Genomic DNA, 25,596 nt, shown 5'->3' with positions numbered 1-25,596 from the left:
AAATTATAGCTGACATTTAGAAAATTAACTATTTGTTAAGCATTACACCATTAAGGAAATGAAAAAGATTTTGTTTGATTGACTGGCTTTTTTTTAGTTAAACAATGCCTATCTAAAGACACATTTTTTTTTTCAATTTCTCTAGACTACCACTTAAAAAGAGACTCCACGAATATATGACCTTAATTTTAAAAAATATATGTTTATATGGTTCCCATTAATCTGATTCCATATCCTATTGATAACTGTGGGAAAAAATATGAAAGCATCTAAATTAAAAAATTATTATAGAGACTTCCCTAGTGGTCCAGTGGTTGAGAATCCGCCTGCCAATGCAAGGGTTCTATCCTTGCTCTGGCAAGATGCCACATGCAGCGGGGCAACTAAGGACATGGGCCACAATCACTGAGCCCCTGTGCCCTAGAGCCAGGGCTCCACAACAAGAGAAGTCACCAGAAAGGGAAGCCTATGCACTGCAACTAGAGAGTAGCTCCTGGTCACGGCAACTAGTCTTTGTGCAGGGCAGCAAAGACCCAGCACAGCCAAAAATAAACAAATAAAAATTTTTACAAATTAGTATAAATAATGATTTAAAGAATTCTCCAATGCTGAAATCTAATTAAACGGTACTCCCACACATTTTGAAGTTATATTTTAAATGTAAACAGACTTCATTGGCCATTGGAAAAGTTCTACTGAATTTCCAATTTTAGTATTTGGTAATTTTCCAAGTTTTCTGAAAGCGCTATAACATGTCACATTTCCTAACTCCAAATGTAAATACAGGTTGAAATATAATAAATATTGCTATTTTTTTCTTATAAAAAATACAAGTATATATGATCTCTAAAGTTTCCCCTAGATGCACTTTTCTTTTTTTTTTGCCACAGTATCTATACATTTCTCATTTTAAAACTATTTCAGCAAATGTGAAAAACAGATGCGCTTAAGTCAATCATACTTACATGTTCTGGGATTCCTGGCTAACCAAAGAAATAGAATCAGAACCCTCTACTGGAGTAGGAATTCTTTCTGATAGCAGACTTGTCTAAAATATAAGAAATATACATTTTTCTTACTTATAGCATTACTCATAAGCTGTCATGCTACATCTTTATATTTGACTCACTGTAATTAAAGACTAAATTACTTGCATATCTTAAATTATTTGATTCTTAAATATCATGCAAAACTAATTCATAAATAATGCACACACATAATGTAGGGGGAAGATACTGATATATACTATATTTGAATATTGCTCCATTATGATCTCCAGTGTCCATACAAAAACCCAGCTATCTGTAAGAATTGCTCAGAAATAACTTCCAAAGAGTAAATCTATATAGAGACGGTCTATTTTAAGTCCCTTTTACCTGAAGAAATGAAAGCAAGGCAAAGGCTAACAGAGTTTTACCAAGATAATGCACTAGTCATAGCAAACAATGCTTCCAACCACACGAGAGAGGACTCTACACATGAACGTTACCAGAGTCAATACCGAAATTAGACTGATTGATTATATTCTTTGCAGCTGAAGATGGAAAAGCTCTATACAGTCAGCAAAAACAAGACCAGGAGCTTACTGTGGCTTAGATCACAAACTCCTTATTGCCAAACCCAGACTTAAATTGAAGAAAGTAGGGAAAACCACTAGACCATTCAGGTATGATCTAAATTAAATCCCTTATGATTATACCATAGAATTGCCAAACAGACTTAAGGGATTAGATCTGACAGTGCCTGAAGAACTATGGAATAAGGTTCGGTAACACAGTACAGGAGGCAGTGATCAAAACCATATCCAAGAAAAAGAAGTGCAAAAAAATAAAAAAAGACAAATGGTTGTCTGAAGAGGCCTTACAAACAGCTGAGAAAAGAAGAAGAGTGAAAGGCAAAGGAGAAAAGCAAAGATTTATCCATCCGAATGCAGAGTTACAAAGAGGAGCAAGGAGAAATAAGAAAGCCTTCCCAAGTGATCAGCTCAAAGAAATAGAGGGAAAAATAGAATGGGAAAGACTAGAGATCTCTTCAAGAAAATTAGAGATACCAAGGGAACATTTCATGCAAAGATGGGCACAATAAAGGTCAGAAATGGTATGGACATGAGAGAAGCAGAAGATATTAAGAGGTGGCAAGAATACACAGAAGAACTATATAAAAAAGATCTTCATGACCCACATAACCACAGTGATGTGAGCCAGACATCCTGGTGTCCAAAGTCAAGCGGGCCTTAGGAAGCATCACTACGAACAAAGCTACTGGGGGTAATGGAATTTCAGCTGAGCTATTTCAAATCTTAAAAGATGATGCTGTGAAGTGCTGCACTCAATATGCCAGCAAATTTGGAAAACTCAGCAGTGACCACAGGACTGGGAAAGGTCAGTTTTCATTTCAATCCCAAAGAGAGGCAATGCCAAAGAATGCTCAAACTACTGCACAGTGCACTCGTCTCATACTCTAGCAAGTAACGCTCAAAATTCTCCAAGCGAGGTTTCAACAATAAGTGAACCATGAACTTCCAGATGTTCAAACTGGATTTAGAAAAGGCAGAGGAACCAGAGATCAAATTGCCAATGTCTGTTGGATCAAAGAAAAAGCATGAGAGTTCCAGAATAACATCTACTTCTGCTTCACTGACTACACTAAAGCCTTTGACTGTGTGGATCACGGCAAACTGCGGAAAATTCTTCGAGAGATGGGAATACCCGACCACCTTATCTGCCTCCTGCAAAACCTGTTTACAGGTCAAGAAGCAACAGTTAGAACTGGACATGGAACAATGGACTGTTTCCAAATTTGGAAAGGTTAAGGCTGTATCCTGTCACCCTGCTTATTTAACTTCTATGCAAAATACATCATGAGAAATGCCAGGCTGGATGAAGCACAAGCTGGAATGAAGATTGCTGGGAGAAATATCAATAACATCAAATATGTAGATGACACCACTCTTATGGAAGAAAGTGAAGAGGAACTAAAAAGTCTCTTGATGAAAGTGAAAGAGGAGAGTGAAAACAGCTGGCTTAAAACTCAACATTCAAAAAACGAAGATCATGGCATCCAATCCCATCACTTCATAACAAACAGATGGGAAACAATGGAAACAGTGACAGACTTTTATTTTGGGGGGCTCCAAAATCAGATGTAGATGGTGACTGCAGCTATGAAATAAAAGACGCTTATTCCTTGGAAGAAAAGCTATGACAAACCTAGACAGCATATTAAAAAGCAGAGACATTACTTTACCAACAAAGGTCCATCTAGTCAAAGTTATGGTTTTTCCAGTAGGCAAGAACGGATGTGAGATTGGACCATAAAGAAAGTTGAGTGCCAAAGAACTGATGCTGTTGAGCTATGGTGTTGGAGAAGACTCTTGAAAGTCCTTTGGACAGCAAGGAGATCAAATCAGCCAACCTGAAAGGAAATCAATCCTGAATATTCATTGGAAGGACAGATGCTGAAGCTGAAGCTCCAATACTTTGGCCACTTGGTACTTCTAATGAGAAGAGATGAATCATTAGAAAAGACACTGATGCTGGGAAAGACTGAAGGCAGGAAGAGAAGGCGATGACAGAGAATGAGATGGTTGGATGATATCACTGACTCAATGGACATTACTTGAACAAACTCCAGGAGATGGTGAAGGACAGGGAAGCCTGGCATGCTACAGTCTATGGGGTCTCAAAGAGTCAGACACAACTGAGCAACTGAACAACAACAATAACCAGAAGAAAAGACTGCAGCACCCAGTTAAGTTGTAGAGCTCTATCCTACAGGGACAGGATGTACTGAAGTCATCTTTTGACAAGTTAGAAATCATTATGTCCTTTGGAATACTGTGATGCTAAAGAAGTCCAGTAAAATATTTTAACTGTAGTTAAATATTATAACACTGAACATATATGAAATAAAGATTTTCAGGGAAGAAAAAAGATTGAAAATACTTACCTTCTTCCAAGCCTTTGCTATAGATTCATGCAAACTATAAGGAATTAACACCTGTAAGCCTTCACATGTACCGTATATTTGACGACACACAGAAGTAAAAGCTCCTTTAACCACAGGAAACATTTCTGATCCAGAAAAAATAGAAATATCTTCATCAAGAAGTTTTTTCGAAAACTGGGCAATTAGATGAGCACCTGTAGGACTAAAAGATGATACCAAAACAATGTACTTCAAGTGACCTAATTTGACTGAATTGCTTTCTCTGCACAGGTATGTCACTAACTTGTCTGTTTGGTAGTAAAGCTCACTTATTTCCATTTGTTTTACTTTTTTCTTAATTCTACTTTTTAACTTTAACATTTAGTATATAAAACATACTCATGATTCTAAAGTCAAGTCTAGGTACAATCAAGGAATAATCCCAGATATCTTTTATCTATGCCTCTTAACCCAAATATTTTTTTTTTCCTTTCCTCTAAACTATTGCTTTTCTTTCCTTTAACGCTATTACTACTCTTTTATCATTTCCTTTTGAAAATAAGACAAATTTTATTTATTCATATTCCCTTCTACTATACAAAGGGTAACTTTTCTATAAACTTTATTCTGTTTTGTTTTTTCACTATATATCCTGATGACAACTCTACAGCCGTACATAAAAAAAATTTCTCATCCCCTTTTCACTACTGCTAAGCACTCCTTTGTATAAACATAATTCAATCTATTAGTCTCTTGTGATTGAATATCTGGGATGTTTCTAATCTTTCCCTAATAAAACTAGAAACTCTAAACCACTGCACAATGAGGATTCAGAAGAAATTCTAACATTTTATGTCTTTTCTGTTTAACTTCAATGGGAGGGAGACATCTAAAAAAAAGAAACCTAGAAATCATAATGATAATAATGGGAGAAAATTAACTACATACAATTAAATGATGTCTATATAAAAGAAAAAAATAAGGAAGTGATGAACAATAAAAAGAACCTTAGAACTCATGGCAAAGAGTTAGTCTTCCTAATTTTAAAAGAATTATTATATATGGATAATGGATAAGAATATTTCCATATTATGTATGGATATATGGATAAGAAAAAGGCTTATTATATATGGATATATGGATAAGAAAAAGGCTTTCCAGATATATGGCTGGAAAAAGGCTTCCAGGTTAAATATGTCAGATTGAACACATTACATTTATATCTACTCCCTTCTGAAATATTAAAATATAACAGTAAACAAAATTTTCAGAAGGCTCTTGTAGCCATCAAGGACAAGGAGAAAAAAAAAAGGGTATGATAAGTAACAAAGTTTAGGAATGTAGGGAAAAATGAGTAATTTAGGATCCAGAAAAATTGAATAATCAAAAATAAAACAATTAGAAACAAGAATTATACTTCTATTAATACTGAATCAAAGTTATAGAAATCCAACCTCAGTGTTTCCATGTATATAACAGAGATAACCATAGAGGCCTCTTCCTTAGTCACTGTGAGGATTAAATGGTTACCACCGCCCCACCAATCTCACCCAAAGACTTTGATCCTATGTGAGTATTGTCAGCAAGACAATATGTTCCCAGATGTAAACATATTAAAACACATGATGGAAAAAAATAACAACAGATGGCAGGAAAAGTTTGGAACACACAAAAAAGGAAGAATAGAGGCAAAATAGAAAACAGTAACAAATATGGTAAACATTAATCCAATCATATCATACTCTAAATGACAAGGATCAATTAAAAGAAAGACTATCAGAGTAGATAAAAAAACAAGATCCAGTCATGTGGTATCTATAGAAGCCTATTAAATATAATGATAAAGACAGATTAAAAGTAAACAGATAAAGACATCATGCTGATGATCATGAGAAAGCTATACCAGCTATATTAATTTCAGATATCACAGCAAGGAAAATTACCCAAAAGTCATATTATGTAATAAAGGGGGTCAATTTTGCAAAAAGATGTAACAATCCTTAATGTGTACCTGACAGTGTCAAAGTGCATGAAGGAAAAATGGACAGAATTGCAAGGAGAAAAAGATGAGTTCACTGATGCAGTCTGAAATTTCAGCACTTTTCTGTCAGTAATTGATAGATCCAGCATGAGGACATAGCTGAACTGAACACCACAAACTACCAATAGCATATAATTGGTACCTACAGAATACTTCCAGCAGCAGAATATACATTTTGCTCAAGCTCACATAGAACATTCACTGAGAGATCACATTCTGGGCCATAAAACACATTTTAACAAATTAAAAATATCAATCATACAAAATATGCTCTCAGAACCATAAATAACTCATAGGCCAAAGTAGTATCCAGCGAAGTCTAAAACTATCCTGAACTGCTGCTGCTGCTGCTAAGTCACTTCAGTCGTGTCCGACTCTGTGTGACCCCATAGACGGCAGCCCACCAGGCTCCCCCGTCCCGGGGATTCTCCAGGCAAGAACACTGGAGTGGGTTGCCATTTCCTTCTCCAGTGCATGAAAGTGAAAAGTGAAAGTGAAGTCGCTCAGTCGTGTCCGACTGTTCGAGATCCCATGGACTGCAGCCTACCAGGCTCCCCCGTCCATGGGATTTTCCAGGCAAGAGTACTGAACTAATGAAAATGAAAACACAACTCATTTGTTGGATGCAGGAAAAGCAGTGTTTAGAGGGGGAAGTTTACAGCACTGAATGCATATAATAGAAAGATGATCTAAAATTCAATAATCTATAAACTTTCATCATAGAAAGCGAAATTAAATCTAAAACAAAGCAGAAAATAAAAATTAGAACAGAAATCAATGAAATTAAAACAGGAAATGAGTGGGGAGTGGAAAGCGAGTCTTTTGAAAGATCAGTAAAAGTGAAAAGACTCTAATGAGATTAGAGAGAAAAAAAGACACAAATTAATAATATGAGTGGCTATCTCTACTAATTCCATTGATTTTAAACAGGTAATAAAGGAATACTGTAAAAAAACAAATATATCAATAAAAAGTCTATGCCCACACATTAGAAAACTTCGATAAGTGGACCGGTTCCTTGAAAGACACAACCTGCCAAAACACAAACGACCTGAATAAACCTACCTATTAACGAAATAGAATAAATAATAAACTTCCTAAATAGAAAACACTTTGCCCAAATAGGTACACTGGTGAACTCTATCAAACATTCAAGAAATTATGCCAAATCTCTTTTAAAATCTAGAAGTAGAATATTTCCTAAATTATGAGACTAGTGTTACAGCAAGGCCAGACAAGAATCATGAAAACCACAGACTGGTCTCTCTCATAAATGCAGACAAAAATCCTTAAATATTAGTAAATCTAACAATATATAAAAAGAAATATTCTAGGTATGCAAGGTGGTTCAATATTTTAAAAAATCAATTAATGTAATCTACCACATCAATAGAGTAAAAGGACATTCATTGTGGTGTTATCTGTGGAGGCAAAAGCATAGACACTACCTAATATCCAATAATGTAGAGAAATTTGAATAAATTATGGTAAAATCATACAAAAATGTATTGTAGAGCTATTAAAAATGTTTCATTCTATATTCACCTAGGTAGGAAGAGGTTATGGTTACACACAAAAAACCCACAAGTAATGTATATACCATTTTTGAAAAAAAAGAATTCTATGACTATGAACATATATATTTGATGCATCATTACAGGTACAGAGAAAGTCAGAAGCATAAACATACTGTTATCACTGGCTGACCCAGGTGATAAAACTGAATAAGGGTTAGAGAAGGAAGATGGGGAAGTAGTTAGCTTTCCTTTGTATGGTTTAACTTAAAGTCAGTCATTTGTGACTTTAGAAGTTCCAAGAGTATAGTCCAAGGGAGCAAAAATGATCCTATGTAGAGTGAACCATTCTATTTTTCTTTTGAAGTTACAGACATCAAGACCTACTCTGCCTGTAGAATTCATAATCCTGGTTATTCCTTCAAATTTCTGATGATCTAATATGTTAGTAGTTGATCAAGAAACCTAACTAGATAACTATCTAGAATAGCTATCCCAATTTTCATTGATATATGACAAGATTTTTGGAAATTTTAAATCATATTTGAGAAAACACACTAAAAAATTCTGCAAATTATTCAAAACAGAAACATACCTTTTTTCTTCAGAAGAGTTCATATTTTCTCCATAAAGTAGTAGGGTAAGTCCTTCTTCCACAGATGCAATTCTTGCCAAAATATGAGCTATATGAATTAAAGCTGTTTCAGAGCAATTTGGAGCAGCCTGTATGTTAAAGATATCATATAATTTTATGACATGCTAACATATCACAGACTAACATTCAAGGATGGTACTGTAATCTAATAAAGTTATATTATCACAACAAAAAAGAAAGTAATGGTTGTTAGGCTGTGAAATATGTCTGAACTAAATGCATCATTAGATTATATTCTCGTACTAGCACAGTTGATGGAGAAGGAAATGGCAACCCACTTCAGTGTTCTTGCCTGGAGAATCCCAGGGACGGGGGAGCCTGGTGGGCTGCAGTCTATGGGGTCACATAGAGTCGGATACGACTGAAGTAACTTAGCAGCAGCAGCACAGTTGATAAGGCAAAAACATACATACTTTTTACCCAAAGCTATTACTGTTTATTAAGACAGCTGAAACAACTGCTGCTATTACAATTTTATATGCATATAATTCTAGATGACAAATGCAGTAGCTCTTCTTTGCCCTTTACTTCTCACTCACTGGGCTATATTGGATCTAATTTCATTGTATATGCTATTTAACATATTACTATCTTTTCTAAGGGACACCATCTTTTCCTATAACTGACTGGGTCATAAGTTATAGGTGTGACTGCTGCTGCTACTGCTATTAAGTCGCTTCAGTCATGTCCGACTCTCTGCAACCCCATAGACGGCAGCCCACCAGGTTCCTCTGTCCCTGGGATTTTCCAGGCAAGAATACTGGAGTGGGTTGCCATTTCCTTCTCCAATGCATGAAAGTGAAAAGTGAAAGTGAAGTCACTCAGTTGTGCCTGACTCTTAGCGACCCCATGGACTGCAGCCCACCAGGCTCCTCCATCCATGGGATTCTCCAGGCAAGAGCTGCTGGAGTGGGTGCCACTGCCGTCTCCATAGGTGTGACTAAGGACTATCAATTCATGAGTTGGCCAATAGCTAATGATGTCAACTAATGAGAAAACATAAGTGGAACTGATCATATTTTCCCATTCTTTATTGTTAAAAGTAGTAAAACTAGTTTTACCAGTATATAGCAAATTAGTACACAGGAAATACTAAAAACTAGAGAGTGCTGTCAATGCTAGAGACTATCTAGAAGTCTAAATCTACTAAAGTTTCTGTTCTTTCTGGGACCTACTTATGACCTGTACCTACATGGATGCAATGCACCTATTCTCTACGATAATTTTGAATATATCTATACAATAACTGCAGCTAGGAAATTAAAAGATACTTTCTCCTTCAAAGGAAAGCTATGACAAACCTAGACAGTGTATTAATAAGCAGAGACATCACTTTGCTAACAAAGGTCCATATAGTCAAAGCTATGATTTTCCAGTAGTCATGTACAGATGAGAGAGTTGGATCACAGGCTGAGTTCCACAGAATTGATGCATTTGAACTGTAGTTCTAGAGAAGACTCTTGAGAGTCCCTTGGACAGTAAAGGAGATCAAACCAGTTAATCCTAAAGGAAATCAACCCTGAATATTCACTTGAAGGACTGATCTGAAGCTGAAGCTCCAAAACTTTGGCCACCTGATTGTGAAGAGCCTACTCACTGGAAAAGACACTGATGCTGGGAAAAAACTGAAGGCAAAAGAAGAAAGGGGTGACAGAGAATGAGATGGTTGGATGGCATCACTGACTCAGTGGACATGAATTTGAGTAAACTCTGGGACAGAGTGGAGGACAGAGGAGCCTGGCATGCTGTAGCCATGGAGTTGCAAAGAGTCGGGCATGACTTAGTGAGTGAACGAAAAACACGCTGCAACCAATACATTCTAATAAATTCAGTGGGTTAGTTTAACTAATGAGGGGTCAGGTATATTCACCTGAAGAATTCTTAACTAGATGATCTAATGTTTAATTTGTTACTTTCACACTAAATATCTTTCCTGAAAGAACTTCTCTACTTTCCTTCATTCATACACACATTTTTAAATTTTCTTTTTCCTCATTTTCAATATTTTATTTGTTTAATATTCTGTCTTTCCTATCAGAGCAGGTTCCTTAAAAAGCAATGACCATGTCTTAGTCATTTCTATAGTTCAACTACCCAGCACAGAGCCAGTGATGCAGCAGGGGCTCCGTGGGTAGTGCTCAATGTCTTACATGAGATAATGAATGTCTATTATGTGCCAGACAGTTGTTTTTTACTCTCAAGAATCATTGCAACTTAGGTACAATTACAGAAGTACATAATGTGAGAATATAGACAAACACCTAAATCTGTCAGGGAGAATTGAGAGAAAATTTCAAGATACAATAAACTATGGTCTGAAGAACAAACAGACCAAGTTAGAGACTTTCCAGGACAAGGAAAAAGTGTTTGAAGATAGGGAAATACTATAACCTGACTTAGAAATTGCAAATGATCTCTTATAACTGGAATATACAGGAAAGAAACAGGTACAATATAAGAAAATGGAAAACTCAATATAAATATCTAGTTGAAAAGTCTGAAGTTGATCCAGCAAGCAACAAGTAGCCTTAGTGGCAAAATAGGAATAGGCTGGAAAGTGGAAAAACTGAACAAGAAAAAATGTGTATATTCCAAGCAAGAAATTATCGGGGCTTAAACAAAAGTAATAACTACACTCGTGGCTCAGCAGTAAAGAATCTGCCTGCAATACAGGAGATTCTGGAGATGCACGTTTGATCTCTGGGTTGGGAAAATCCCACAGAGGAGGAAATGGCAACCCATTCCCATAATCTCGCTGGGAAAATCCTATGGACAGGAGTCTAGCCAGTGGGCAACAGTCCCTGGGGTCACAAAAGAGTCGGAATTGACTGAGCATGCATGCGCACACACAAACAAAAGCAAAAACAGTGGGGATTAAGAGAAATACCTGGATTTTAGACATATGCGGGGGGTGGGGGGAATCTATAGGTCTTAAATACAAATTGAATGTAGAGAATGAAGGAGTTCCCATTTACAGAACAGAGCAAGGGCAGGAAAAAAAATACTGTTTTGAAAATGCTGTTTGGCTCATGGAATAAATAACAAAAAAAGGTGTTCAGTAGGTACCTGAAGTTAGTAAGCAGCTAAAGAAGTCTGGAACTGAAGAGATCTAATCATCAAGGAAAGTATACTAAGAGAAAGAAAAGTGAACTAGGTCCTGAATCGCTGAGACAGCAGGGACTTGGAAGGGAAACCACAGAGGTAACAAAGAATATTTAGAAAGGGACAGAAAAAAACAGAAAGATTGTAGGAAAGCTAAGGAAACATAATTTCAGAAGTGATCTATTGTGTTAATGATCAAATCTGAATAGTTACATGTTTTAAAATTGTACAGGCAACTGCAATCAAAGCTCCATCAGTGATATTATGAAGGCAAGATTATAATACAATGAGGTGAGAAATAATGGGAAGAGAAGGGGCCAAGAAAAGAATGGTAACCTGCCATAATTAAAACTTATTGTTAAAAACATCAGATATAGGGTGGTAGTTAAAATTGTGCACTGGGTAATCAAGAGTTTCCCCCATCCCAACACATTTACAGGTAAAAGAAAGATGCCGATAAAACAGAAAGTTAAAGATAGATAGATGAAAGCTAAGAAGCAATACGGGAAATAGATGGGGAAACAATGGAAACAGTGGCACACTTTATTTTGGGGGGCTCCAAAATCACTGCAGATGGTGACTGCAGCCATGAAATTAAAAGACGCTTACTCCTTGGAAGGAAAGTTATAACCAAACTAGACAGCATATTCAAAAGCAGAGACGTTACTTTGACAACAAAGGTCCGTTTAGTCAAGGCTATGGTTTTTCCAGTATCATGTATGGATGTGAAAGTTGGACTGTGAAGAAAGCTGAGGACCAAAGAATTGATGCTTTTGAACTATGGTGTTGGAGAAGACTCCTGAGAGGCCCTTGGACTGCAAGGAGGTCCAACCTGTCCATCCTAAAGGAGATCAGTCCTGGATGTCCACTGGAAGGACTGATGCTAAAGATGAAACTCCAGTATTTTGGCCACCTCATGCGAAGAGTTGACTCATTGGAAAAGACCCTGATGCTGGGAGGGATTGGGGGCAAGGAAGAGAAGGGGATGACAGAGGATGAGATGGCTGGATGGCATCACCGACTCGACGGACATGAGTTTGAGTGAACTCCGGGAGTTGGTGATGGACAGGGAGGCCTGGCGTGCTGCGATTCATGGAGTCGCAAACAGTCGGACATGACTGAGCGACTAAACTGAACTGAACTGAAGAAGCAATAGCTATGGTTCAAGATCCAGGAGTACGTTTCTTAACTCTGGTATATGGTTTACATTTCGAAATTTATGTTATGGCACTCTGTAATATTGAGTTGTATATTATGATCTACTTATTTCTTCTCTGGTCATCCTGTTTTCCTGAGGCTGACTAAGATCAAAATGTTTTCATTGTAACCACTTACTTTCCCAGAATTCCACACTTTGTACCACAGTCACATAAATGTTTAAGGCTTTCTAAATGAGCAATAAATGATGAATATGTGAGTGGGTGAACAGTTGCCCATCCCACTGAGAGGTGGGTAAAGGGAGAAGAAATCAATAAAAACACTACAAAACACAGACAGGGAAAATCAAAAACCTTTAGTCTATTGCTAAGGCTTTCAGTAATTTCCCGGAAATTTAGTCACAGGAGTGGAGAGACGTATTACACAGGCTGCACTAGTGGTAATGGTACCAACTCTTCCACCTATTAAATGTCTGACACTAAGCAGTTTCTTTCAGCCTCGGGTGTGATGGATACAGTATATAATGTAAGGTAATATACTGCACAAACTGCAGAGACATACATATGTTCAGAACTGGGATGCTTGTAAGTTTATCTAAAATACTACTTGTTCTTCATATTTTAAAAAAAGCTGACGCCAGGAAAATATTTCCAAAGGCTATACAGTTGTCATTAAAACAAACAACAAAGTACTCATAAGACTTAAAAGATTTATAAAACAAATATCTTAATAGAAAACTTCAGTCCTTGCCTGACCAGAAAAAAAGATTAAGATGTTATATGGACTTTTCTCTGACACAGTCTTAACTAAAATCAACTAACTGTATGAAGTAAGATTTAAAATACATTTATATGGAAAATAGTATAATACTTCAAATGATGAAATTTAGAAGTCCCATTGAATATTCACTAATACCCAATTAAGAGACTCTTTAATACCAACCTTAGTTCCTTTCATTAAGTTATGAATAGGCTGAAGAAGAGCCTCAATCACAGTGTTGTTATATAAGCATTCAATTGCACATTCTTTCTGATCACAGAGTATACACAGAACTTCAGTTGCCATACTTGCAGGAGAATAATCCTCTGATGAAGAAGAAGTATTTTTTGAAAATTTAATAAGACATATCTTACATCTTTTGTTCTGTGTTAGCTATTGCTGTTTCAAAAAGCTCATCAAGGTTAATTAAAGAGTTTAAAAATCATACAATTCAATGCTCGGAGGATGATTTATTACCAAATTATGACCTGAAACTTAAGAATATTTGCTTAATGTATCTTCAAGTTAATGAAACTAAATGACATTATAAACACCAAAAGACATCATTAGATCATTTGCTGTTTGACATTAAAGCTCTGCTTGATAGTGAGGATGTGGCTTGAAGCAAATTCACAACTACTCCCCTCCTGGCAAACATCTTTCTTATTGCATTCACTTTCCTTCTTTTTCTTGAAAAAAGAAGAAAGTATATTCAGGTGGTAAGCCTGGGAGAAAACTAGAATCATTAAAAAATATAAAACACAGCCAAAATGAAAGCAGAGGAGAAACTGTAATGGAAACTAGCATATTTCTTGTATTAGCATAAAACCAATGAAATAAATGAACATTTTTTAAGACTTTTAAAAATATATATATATTCAGGAAGACACAGATATAAATAAATATAATATAGAGAACAGCCCCAAAATTAATGTGGTATTTTTAGTTTCATAAATTAACATTTGCAGATATTTGCCTCCTAATATACTAAACAAAATAGCGTTTTACATGAAGAAATTAAGGAACCAAAAGTTAGTAATGTAAGGTTTTCCTAGTAATATACAATATAAAAACACTAAAGTTCTTAATTTATACTCTAATATTCCATACTCCATAAATTCACTAAGCAAATACTTGACAGGACCAATTTAATTTATTATGAATAATGTTATCTTAATGAAATCTCTTTACCAAATGAGGGCTGTCAAAACATCCAGAAAATAGAATATTTTTCCATGGTTTCTATTTCTCTATTTATAATAGAAGCAGATTACCTAAATGACCAGGTGACGTCATCTTTGGACAAGCTGGTGAACGATAGATAAGTTGGGTAAACAGAACCAGAAGATCTGTAAGGGATACTGAATCTTCAAAAAGGAAGAAAAAGAAAGTCATTTTCTAGCATATGTTTACAAGTTAGAAAATTTTAAACTAATCATCCATCCTCCCAATCTGAGTTTTCATAGAGACTATGGGACAATTAAGAAAAAAGGGTCTATAATACAAGATCATATCCAGAAGAATAAATTAGACATAGTTGCCTAAAAATCACAGCTAGTTTTTAGCGGAATCAGAACAAGGACTTCTCGTTCTGAATACAGACTTGAATCATCCAATATATCTAGGATTTTAAAAGGCAGAGAAAAAAAATAAGGAAAACATTAAAGACAGGGGAAATAGAATTATACAAAGGAAGAAGTACATACTGGGAGAAAAAAAAAATAATAACAATACTTTACACAAGCCTGTCAGCAAACTGAAAGGTATCTTGCTCAGTATCCTAGGAGAGACCAAGCCAAATCTCTAAACTAAAAAATCATAGCACAAATTTTATCATACCTGAACATATTCGTATGTCCTAGTTGCACTTACCTTTTCTAGTCTTTAACTTTATAGGAAATAGCTTTCGGCCTTGTGTATAGATCAGTAATCTTCCCAAAAGGCTCAGTGAGTGAATGAAATAAATGTATTGTAATTCTTGTCCTGAGTAGTAGAAAGTTTTCTGCTTAATCCCTTAAAAGAAAAACAATTACATTTGTTTCAATGCTATTATATTTCATTGTACCTGTTTTTATTTCTCTCTGAACATTAAACAAGGTTGCAGTCTGTGGAGACACTTGGTATAAATTTCTTTAAAAATCCTTTACTGTCTCCCAAGATACTTTAATACACTTAAATCTAAAGAAAAGCATTCATTATAAAATTTATCAAATCTCAGAAAAGTATAACAGGCATACAGTGATCATTCTAAATCAAATACCATAAGATTGTTAGTTATCTGTCATTATAAAGAGACTTTGAATTAAGGAAGGAAGAAACTCAATATAAAACATTATTACTGCATAATTCCACCAGTTAAACGCCAGTAGCACAACCATATTTATAACCATGTTAGTAGATGAAATTAGAATTGCTAAAATAAAGGCACCTTCTAACATATATCATTTATTCACTCACTCATCCATACATTTGAGATCTACTGAGTACCTGTTTATATAAGACCTTGAACTATTTGCTGGTATCAAAAACGAAGAAGAGTGAAACCAGGCTTCCAACGGCAAACAGCCTGATATGAACAGAGGACGGGGAAGATAAGTAGGAGAAACAAATGGCTAGAGGATAGCAGCAACGTATCAGGACTTAGCTTCAGAAAGAGTATGGGCTTTATTATAGAAGCAACTGGGATGATACTAAAGGGTTTCAGCAGAAAAGTAATCAAATATGCTTGTGGAAAACTGACTGATGGCAATATGGAAAGGTGAATAGAAGAAGGTCAAGGCTTAAAGTAACACTCATTAGGAAAATCATGAACAAAAGCATCCATTAGAAAAAAGAATGGAGAAGATGAGACAAAAAATAAATGTTCAAGGAAATAAAATCAATGTGCCTTAGCTAGAATTACATGTAGACCATGAAAAGATTAAAAAAAATTCTCAAGTTTCTGCGTATACAGTAAATTCTTATTCTATTTATTTCTGAAGAAAAAAATGTTTAGAAAGATAATAATGATTTCAGTCCTTGATATTTTAATATTGACGTTCCCAAGGATCTTCCAAATAGAATATTAAGTATGAGTACATTGGTCTGGGACTCAGGAAAGGAATACAGACTTAAACATTTCAGGGTGATCATTTATATATAAAAATATGTAATACTTGAAACCATGAGAGTGAATGGGTTCCCTCAAGAGACAACAGGTAGACTAAGCTGAAAAAAAAAGCAAAGAGCAAAACTTTTTTAAGTACAGACATAAAAAGAGCCTTTCAAATGACTAAGAAAAATGTGTTAGATGAGAATGAAGAACTCTAAGAAATAATGGTACCAGGAAGATGAGGGAAAGTCAAGAGAGGCAAATGCTGCAAAATGAGGGCAAGAAAGAAGAGAAAGTTAATGGGAAGACCATGGAGCTGCAGAAATAAGTCTCATTGCCGTGGCTGAGAAGTGAATAGGAGATAAAGAAATGGGGCCTGGGTATATATTCAATAGTTAGAAGGTCTTTTCTCTTAAGGAAAGCAAAGAGAAGTAAGGTACATATGAAATCACTCAGTTTTTTATATGAAAAATATGAGCAGGTTTAGAGAATGCAAGGAAAGGTACCAATAGAAAGGAAGACAACAACAAATGAAACAATGGTTCTTAAACAAAACAAAACCCCAGATAGGAACAGAACCAAGAGCAGACAAGCAGTTCAATCTGGAACAGAAGGATTACCTCTTCATTCTAACTGGGAGAAAGGGAACATTGATAGGGCACATAAATATGCATCTGTATGCATAAATGCATGACATCTAGGAATTCCATATCTAAAAACTTCCATTTCTCCCAGTGAGATAGGATGTAAGATTTCCTCTTAGAAAAATGCGGGCAGGGCCAAGACAGTGAGTTTGATGAAATCCATTGAACAATGAAGAAAGAATATCTAAAATGATTCCAAAGCAACACAAAGAGCTGCTGAAGCTAGAGAAATACATCAGTGCACCATCAATTTAATGTTACAACACTCTGCTCAATTTTTCTGAGGACCGGAAGTGACCTAGAGTCTCTGCTCAGTTTCAAGAGGACCAGAGGTGATCTAGCGTCTCTGCTCAATATCCTGAGGACCAGAGGTGACCTAGAGTCTCTGCTCAATTTCCTGGAGACCACAGGTGACCTAGAGCCTCTTCTTAATTTTCTGAAGACCAGAGATGACCTAGAGTAGAGGAACTGTAGGCAGGAAACTCTGAAAGAGAAGAAAGCAAAAATTTTGAAAGAAGTGTTGAAAGACTGCAGTGAAGCACCCTGAAGTCTTCACTAGACAGGGAAAAAACCAAGGCAATGAAGGGCTGGGAGAGTGGTAGGGGAAAAAAGCTAGATACAATATCTTAATATTGATTAGAAAAATTTATGAATTTACAGATTATACACACACACACACACAGAGGCTTTGCTGTCAGCTAAGACATTAAAGAATATGCCTGCAATGCAGGAGACCCAGGTTCGATCCCTGGGTTGGTAATATCTCCTGGAGAAGGGAATGACTACCCACTCCAGCATTCTTGCCTGGAGAATTCCATGGACAGAGGAGCCTGGTGGACTACAGTCCATGCGGTCACAGAGAGTCAGACATGACTGAGTGACTAACACTTTTACACTCATATGCTTATAAACTTATATATCTTTGTCTTCTCTCAAAGTTCTGGCTTCTTTCTGTACTTTCTCCTTTACTACAAAACATTTATATTTTGAAACCTGTTAATAACTGGTCTTTGGCCATTTTTCTTGAGTAAAGAATTTATTAAGAGATAAAAAAATTATAAGATATCTTCATATTCTCAAAGAACTTAATATTTCCCTAAAGAAGTGAGATAGAATGATAAAAGATATCAAATTCACATACAAAGCTGTATGAAGTCAGCAAGAACAATAAAAATTCACCCAAGGCAAAGAAGCCTTCTTGAAAAACTCAAAGTTTACTCTTTCACAATAAGATTTTTACCAGTGTTGGGATTATGGATAGTGGCAGCAAGAGCAGGAATAACCAAAGTGTAGGCACTGGTGTGCCTTCTAAGAGAAGTTTCACTTCTATCAATAACTAGATATGAGATTAAATAGATATATAAGGGCCAGGCTATGAAACATCTAGAATATTTTAGCTCAGACTGAGGATAAGCAGAGAAGAATCATAAAATGGGGCAAAGTGTTCAATAATAGAACAGTATTCTGTAGAAATTTTCCTCCCACTAAAATGCACCTGATATATTTTCATCCTTTCTTCCTCTAGTGTGTTACTGCAGTGTAACTCACGAGGACATACACTGTGTTATGAACTGAAAAACTGCAGATTGTATGAATCACTATGATATTTCAAATGTAGATCTGCTACAAAAGGTCACATTATGCTGTATCTTAAATCTGTGGAAAGTCTCTTGTATTAGCCAAAGCAATCTAATTTATTATGATATTAAAAAATAAATTACAAATCTGTTTATTAATAAAATTTACCATTTTCTAAAATGTAACAAAATATAATACTTACCACAAGACTTTGAATGTCCCAAAACTTCATCACCTTTCATGGTTTCACACAACTCAAAGTACTGAACACACTGCTGAACCGCTGTAGTTATCTAATAAAATAACAGCTTATTAATCCTAAAATTTTAAGCACACAAGTCCATGTATTAAAGAAGTTAGTCAAGGCTGTAAAATATGTTGAGAAAATATCTAAGAAAAATATTCAGAAAATTTAGAATACCACCTTTCCACTGAAGCTCAGTCCCTGCAGTTACATTTTAACTACGGCTTCATTCCAGGAAACATGGAAAATATTTGTAGACCAATAAATATACTATTGTTATAATGTTAGTATTAAGACAAAAATACATATGTATTTTACATTTTATAGTGAATGATGAAAAAATTCTGGTCATGACTTTAAAAATTCTCTTGTCAATATGCCCAATTTCCTTGCCTTAAGAGTCTTTTCTTCCTACTTAGCCAGTAAAACGTGACCTGTATCTAGCTTTCATTTCCATCTTAGATACCAGAATTGCTAAAAGCTGATAAAGAAAATTCTCAATACAAAGAACAGTCATAAAAAACGATCTCCAACTTCTTTACCCAGTGATTCTCTGGTAGTCTTCATTCTACCTCCTTTTCCTACTCTCCTCAAGCAAAGATTTCAAATGTTCTTCCTTTCCTCTGCACCTACATACTTCCTGTAGATACCATCTCATTCTGCTCTCAGATAAAATAGAGGTAACCAGTGAGTTAAGGAGTAATAATTGCTAGATGTAGTCATAAAGAGGGTTTTGTTGATCTTCAAAAGATCAATTTCAAGGGAGCTTGGGGAACAGAACTAACTATAAGGAAAGGGAATAGGAACTGAAAAATTAAAGGCAGATAGTATAATTTTCATTTTCAAGAAGGTTGGCCATGAAAGAAAAAAAGGGTAAAACATAGGGGTGAGGTCTTAGGTCAAGAATGAATTCTTCAGGTTGAAAGGATATAGGCTTACTTAAGTAGAAAGGCAGTTAAAAGTATATAGAAGAGAAAGGATAATTGATAGAATAGTGTCTAAGAGCAGGAGCAGCTAGGACCTAAAGGAAAGGAAAGGTTAAGCTTTAGATGGGAAAACGAAGGAGGCTATGTGGACAGAGATGAGTTCATAATGATGGAATCAAGGAATTGACAGATTTCCTAGTCTCATTCATTCTTATGGCCTTATTTCATGTAGAAGAATTAGCATGGCAGGATTACCATCACTAGAATGGCCCGCCTGTAAGACTGGACCTTGACCATCATCTGAAAACTTGGATTTCAGGATTTTTCCTACCATTCTAAAAACTGTACCTCAACAAACAATGTGGTTTTTATGCTGAACGTGTTTTCCTTCTGGGTGTGTGGAATTCCTGGTATATAGTAGGCAGAAGGTGCGAACATGATTAATCCCTGATTTAAAAAGAAAATGGGCACTAAATCTCTAATAAATTTCTCTGGTAGGCAACATTTCACAGGAGCTGTCATAATTTGCCACTGGAGAAATTAAGATGAGTCCTGTGTGACTCTGCTGGGAAAAAAAGACTCTTAGAAGTTCATGCTTGTGGAAACATGTATAATATCATATAAGAAACGAATCGCCAGTCCAGGTTTGATACAGGATCCCTGGGGCTGGTGCATTGGGATGACCCAGAGGGGTGGTACAGGTAGGGAGGTGGGAGGGGGGTTCAGGATGGGGAACACATGTACGCCCATGGCGGATTCATGTTGATGTGTGGCAGAACCAATACAGTATTGTAAAGTAAAAAAAAATAATAATAATAAGTTCATGCTTGGTATCTTCTCCAGTGTGCCTTATCCTTACACCAGTTCTGTTTTGCATCATTTTTTGGTAAGAAACCATAGCTGGGAGTACAACTACATGCTGAGTGCTAGAAATTCTCCCAGCAAATCATCAAATCTAGGGATGGGCTTTGGGAACCCCCTTCCATATCTATGTCTAAATCAACCTTTAGGATCCAGATCAATAAAATGAAATCTCCCCGCCAGGAAATCTGGATCTCAAACTTGATACAACCAAATCTACCAAATCTAAAGTCATAACCTTTTTCAAAATCCTGTTTTCTTCCTACTGTGTAACTTATATCAAGAAATGACAAATATTCAAATGAGTAAGTCCTGACCCAAAGTATGAGTCACTAAGTCGTGTCTGACTCTTCGTGACCCCATGGACTGTAGCTCAGCAGGCTCCTCTGTCCATGGAATTCTCCAGACAGGAATACTGGAGTGGGTAGCCATTTCCTTCTCCAGGGGAACTTCTTGACCCATGGATTGAACCTGCGCCTCCTGCATTGCAGGTGGATTCTTTATCACTGAGCCACCAGGGAAACTCAAGTCCTTACCCAACCCCCATTCAAAAAGTCAAGTCCTCTAAAACTTATATTCAAAATATAGTACTCCTAAGTCCATCCATTTATCCCAATTCACTGTCATAGCCTTAATTCATGTTTCCATCATCTTTTGCCTCTTAGGAAAGATGTATTGAAGTAAAAACTATCTCCGCCTACACCTTCGGCCCATTTTCCAAATATTCCAAAGCTCTAATATAATGTTACTTCAGTACATGAGAATCTATCAGTGGATTACTAAATCTCCAGAATAAAGGTCAATCACCTAAATTTGACAATAAGAACTTTCTAATGACCTAACATTAGTTTTATTCCTATTACCCTCCAGATGCCCCTCTCCCAAGATACACACACAGGCACAGAGAAATACATCTACCTGTGTAAAAAGTCAGTCACCAAAAGCCAATTCAACACTTATTTGACTAGTCAAATAACCAGTTCATTAAAAGCAAATCCACCAAAAATCTCACCAATCAGTACACATCAACTAATTCTGAAACACATTCAAAGCTGAAATGTACAACACACTCATTTTTATCTGCAAAAGGGAAAAGGGAAAAGGGTGAAGATTCCCTTCAAGTAGGTCTTATTTATTCTTCATGAAATTATGAGGCCTTATCCTGCCTCATACATGATGAAAAAAGCTAAGGTCAGCTGACACAGACCCAATTTAAAGTATATAAGAATTTTTAAAAAAAACATCATCCACTTAATACTAGTTTTAAGGTAACTGGTTTTCAGGAAATTTTTCTAATACTAACTCACACTTCTCTTAGCAATTTATATCCAGCCCTATTAAATATGTGCAGTTCCCAAGTGTACTATGTATTTTCCAATCCCTAAAGCCTTTAAAACATGCTATTCCATGGCCCTGAAATATTTTCCCACCACTACACCACCTTCCCTCCTTTCCAGAATAACACCTATTCATTAATTTAAAAATTTTCCCACAATTCTTGGAAATGAGTGGTTGTTCTGTGGATAAAAGTCAGAACAACCATACTTTTATATAACCATGGTTAACAGGTATCTAGAACAAATTTAAAATCTTGTAAATCACTGTATGTCAACAGATCTCAATGAACTTTACTTCTGAGAACCAACCAATCAGCAGCCCCTTCCTTCTAAAAGTCAGCCAACAACAGACATGTTCTGGGAAATTTACAGTTGGCGTGAACTCACTTATCACCTCTAAAAGCCCATCAGACCACTTCCAAGTTTTCTCCAAAATCCTGTATTAACATCTGCTTTGCCTAATTAAGTAAGCAACAAATACAGTTCGATGCTTTGTTTCAGATACTGAACAGTGCTTTTAAACGTCAACATTTCTGGAGCTTCCATGGAGATTACCTTGAGGACTCTCAATTGGCATCATTCCATGGGGTCCTCAAAGAAAAGTGTCTACTGGGGCCACAAGTCCCAAGCTTTGATAATCCTTCAGATTAGCCACCACTCGAGTCTAAGATCTAAGATTCATCTTGCTTTATTGAGCTCTCATTGCTAGATTTTATTATCCTTGGATTTATTATGAAATAGGTCTATTGTACAAAGAAGCCTCGTTTTGGAGGAGCACCACTGGGTCATTAGTTATTTACGTGCCTATTCTTTTGTGCTCATTTTGCTTTTGTCGTTATTTGTACAGACTCTGAACTCCTGTTTTTTGGGGTTAGCTTGCATCTACTGAATGAATACATAAAAGAATGCTCAGAAGAAGACATAGTCCAAGATTTAGTCAATTCGATCCAGTCCAGCCCTGAGATGAGTGGATATCAGCAATAAACTCATTTAAAGGAAACTGGTCATATTGCCTTGGGTCTTCCACAAAAATGTCATGACTACACTCCCTGACTTGTCAATTCTTGAAAAAAAGGGAATCAATGATTATTCTGTCACCAATCACACAGCCCCTCCCTCACTTCAGCTTAGTCAGAACCTGAAACACCATTCTTAAGCACACACTTTTACCCAAAAATATAGTGATTCGTTTCATGTTTATCAGGAGTTTGTCTAGGATGCAGCCTCCGCTTGATAGAAATACTTCTGAGATTAAATTATATTAAAATCCTAATTCTTCAAAAACCTGCCATTATGGGGAAATTTTGATATGACAAACATAGTTACAACAGGCTCTAAAGAATTAGAAGACAAATGAACAAACAGCTTCTCTGTGCACTCAAAGCACTATCTTCAAGATAATCTAACTCAGACATTCTTTAGCTTACTTCCACTCAAATCTTCAAAAACTCATTCTTCCTTGCACTCATTTCTACTCATCTTTATTTTCATTAAGCAGTTAAACTTACTTCTGTTCCTTCTACCTCTTTCCCTCACTTCTTACATGTGTTATCTTTGGTTTGAGAAGGGTAACAATCACTGAAAAAACCACATCTCAGAAGAGGAACAATACAAGACATAATATCCCTTTTAAATCCCCAAGGAAATGTACTACATAAAGCCATCTCAGAAGCCATTCTCTTAAGGGTAAACTGGACAAAAGATTCCAATTGTTAAAAGATTAAATATCTGTGCTGATAGTCAAAATGCTTTTCAACTAGTTCATAAAAACAATTCTTAACTTCCTCAGATATGGCTTTAAAAAAACTGGCAACACATACTTGAATGATCTGTCGCCCAGTGCTACCTATTGAATCTTCCCCTATGGCTCAGCCGTAGAGAATCCACCTGCAATGCAGGAGACACAGGAGATACATGTTCAATCCCTGGTGGGGAAGATCCCCTGCAGGAGGGTATAGCAACCCACTCCAGTATTCTTGCCAGGAGAAGCCCATGGACAGAGGAGCCTGGTGGGCTACAGTCCATAGTGACACAAAGAGTCAGAAACTACTGAAGTGACTGAGCACGCACGCACATTACCCATTGAAAATGTCACACTTTTCACAGAACAAACTGCACAGAGTAGCTACTAACACATATTAGTTTTAAATGTAATTAAGATATCAAAAATTTAGTCTCTTAGTTTCCCTAATAACAGTAAGTTTTCAGTGGATATATATCTTTCACTGTTGTACAAAATATTATCAGATAGCACCTAGAGAACATGCTTTAGCAGATACTCATATCACGCTGCTGTGACTGAAGTTCTTTCACAAAGATCTCTTATAAAACAAAAGACAAATCCACGAGTGATTCAGAGTTCCCACTACTACTGCTGCTTAGTCTCTTAAGCTGTGTCCAACTCTTTGCAACCCCATGGACTGTAGTCCACCAGGATCCTCTATCCATGGTATTTCCCAGACAAGAATACTCGGACGAGTTGCCATTTCCTTCTCCAGGGGATCTTCCCAACCCAGGGATCTAACCTGTGTCTCCTGCATTGGCAGGTGGATTCTTTACCACTGAGACACCTAGGAAACCTGTGTGTGTGTGTGTTTGTGTGTGTGTATGTGTGTTTATGTATGCACATGTATGTATACCCATAAGTACAACCATTAAAAAAATATCTTTTAGTATTTTGGTAAATTTAGGAAAACTTTAAGAGAAAATAAGATTTAGGATGAAACCTCATGCAAGATGCAAGTTTGGTTCATTATGTATATGAGGTAAAATATCTGAACAAGTTGGTAGAATATTGAAGCTTATAATATTTGTGGGCTAAGAACTGACTATAGTAATTCTGTTTTCAAATAAGGAATATATTTTAAGAGTTAACCTAAAAGAAACATTTGAAATACTTCCACCAGGGCCTTTCTGACAGCAAGAGTGAGATATCTGTATGTCAGATCATGCAAGGAAAAAATCATTCCTGTTTTTTCTTCTTTCTCTATTCTAGCAAGATCACTTTATGCTCACATGGCAGCAACAAATTTCCATTAAAAATGGGAATGAGAGAGAAATAGAGAAAGACTTTCAGTTTCTCTAAGGATTTTTAAATACCTATTACCTCTACAAATAAATTCCCATCCTAATAGTCAATATCTCCATCTTCTCCTTTCTGAATCCCAATTCTTTAAATTATCAAACAGAAAACAATTATTGTTCTCCTTTTTTCAATTTATGTCCTAGTACAGTATTCTTAAAATTCACAATTCTAGGAATCTTTCTCTTCACTTCTCTTCTCAAGATTTTACTTAAGTACATAAACTGTATTTATTATCTGAAAGTCATATCAGTATAACCGTAATTTCACAATTTTCATATTTGTCAATTATTCACTAGACTTGCTGAATTCATTCCTTTCAGTGCTCTAACACGTTGTTCTACCAATAGCATTAAAAGCTGAAAATTTTACTAATATATTTTACAGTATTAGTTTGTATTTAGTATAACTTGAATCAATATGTGTGAATACAAATGCACTTACCATTCCGAGTTTTTTAATGCAACTTTCAGTCAAAAGCATGGGTAAATTTTGTAGAATGAAATTGAGTGGAGGTGGGGGGGGGGGGAACGCTACAAACACCTGATCTGAATTAAACTATATGATAATACTTAATGGCTTATCCCAAAGTATCTTGTTGCAGCTCAATTTATTAATACTATGAAGTTATAGACTTCCTAACTGTTATCTTGACTGCATTTTAAGTCTCTACTTTT

General features: G+C 36.0%; 1 protein-coding gene across 3 annotated transcripts in view; it reads right to left on the bottom strand.

Annotated features, from left to right (window-relative positions):
- TBC1D32 (TBC1 domain family member 32) overlaps window positions 1-25,596 on the bottom strand; it is a 193,552-nt gene that overhangs the window by 132,775 nt on the left and 35,181 nt on the right. For all 3 annotated transcript variants that reach the window (XR_011258768.1, XM_069599058.1, XM_069599056.1), the window contains exons 11-17: window positions 18,672-18,762; window positions 15,029-15,169; window positions 14,431-14,523; window positions 13,340-13,482; window positions 8,078-8,205; window positions 3,949-4,150; window positions 966-1,048 (exon numbers count right to left, since the gene is read on the bottom strand). Coding sequence is in view for 2 of the 3 variants with exons in the window: in XM_069599058.1 (XP_069455159.1) it covers window positions 966-1,048; window positions 3,949-4,150; window positions 8,078-8,205; window positions 13,340-13,482; window positions 14,431-14,523; window positions 15,029-15,169; window positions 18,672-18,762 (881 nt within the window). In the remaining variant the exon portion in view is untranslated. The remainder of the gene's footprint in view (window positions 1-965; window positions 1,049-3,948; window positions 4,151-8,077; window positions 8,206-13,339; window positions 13,483-14,430; window positions 14,524-15,028; window positions 15,170-18,671; window positions 18,763-25,596) is intronic.

The sequence above is a fragment of the Ovis canadensis genome, chromosome 8, assembly GCF_042477335.2.
Source record: "Ovis canadensis isolate MfBH-ARS-UI-01 breed Bighorn chromosome 8, ARS-UI_OviCan_v2, whole genome shotgun sequence".
NCBI lineage: Eukaryota > Metazoa > Chordata > Mammalia > Artiodactyla > Bovidae > Ovis > Ovis canadensis.
Note: the sequence above shows the minus strand (reverse complement) of the source record. Positions and strands in the feature narration are given on the sequence as shown.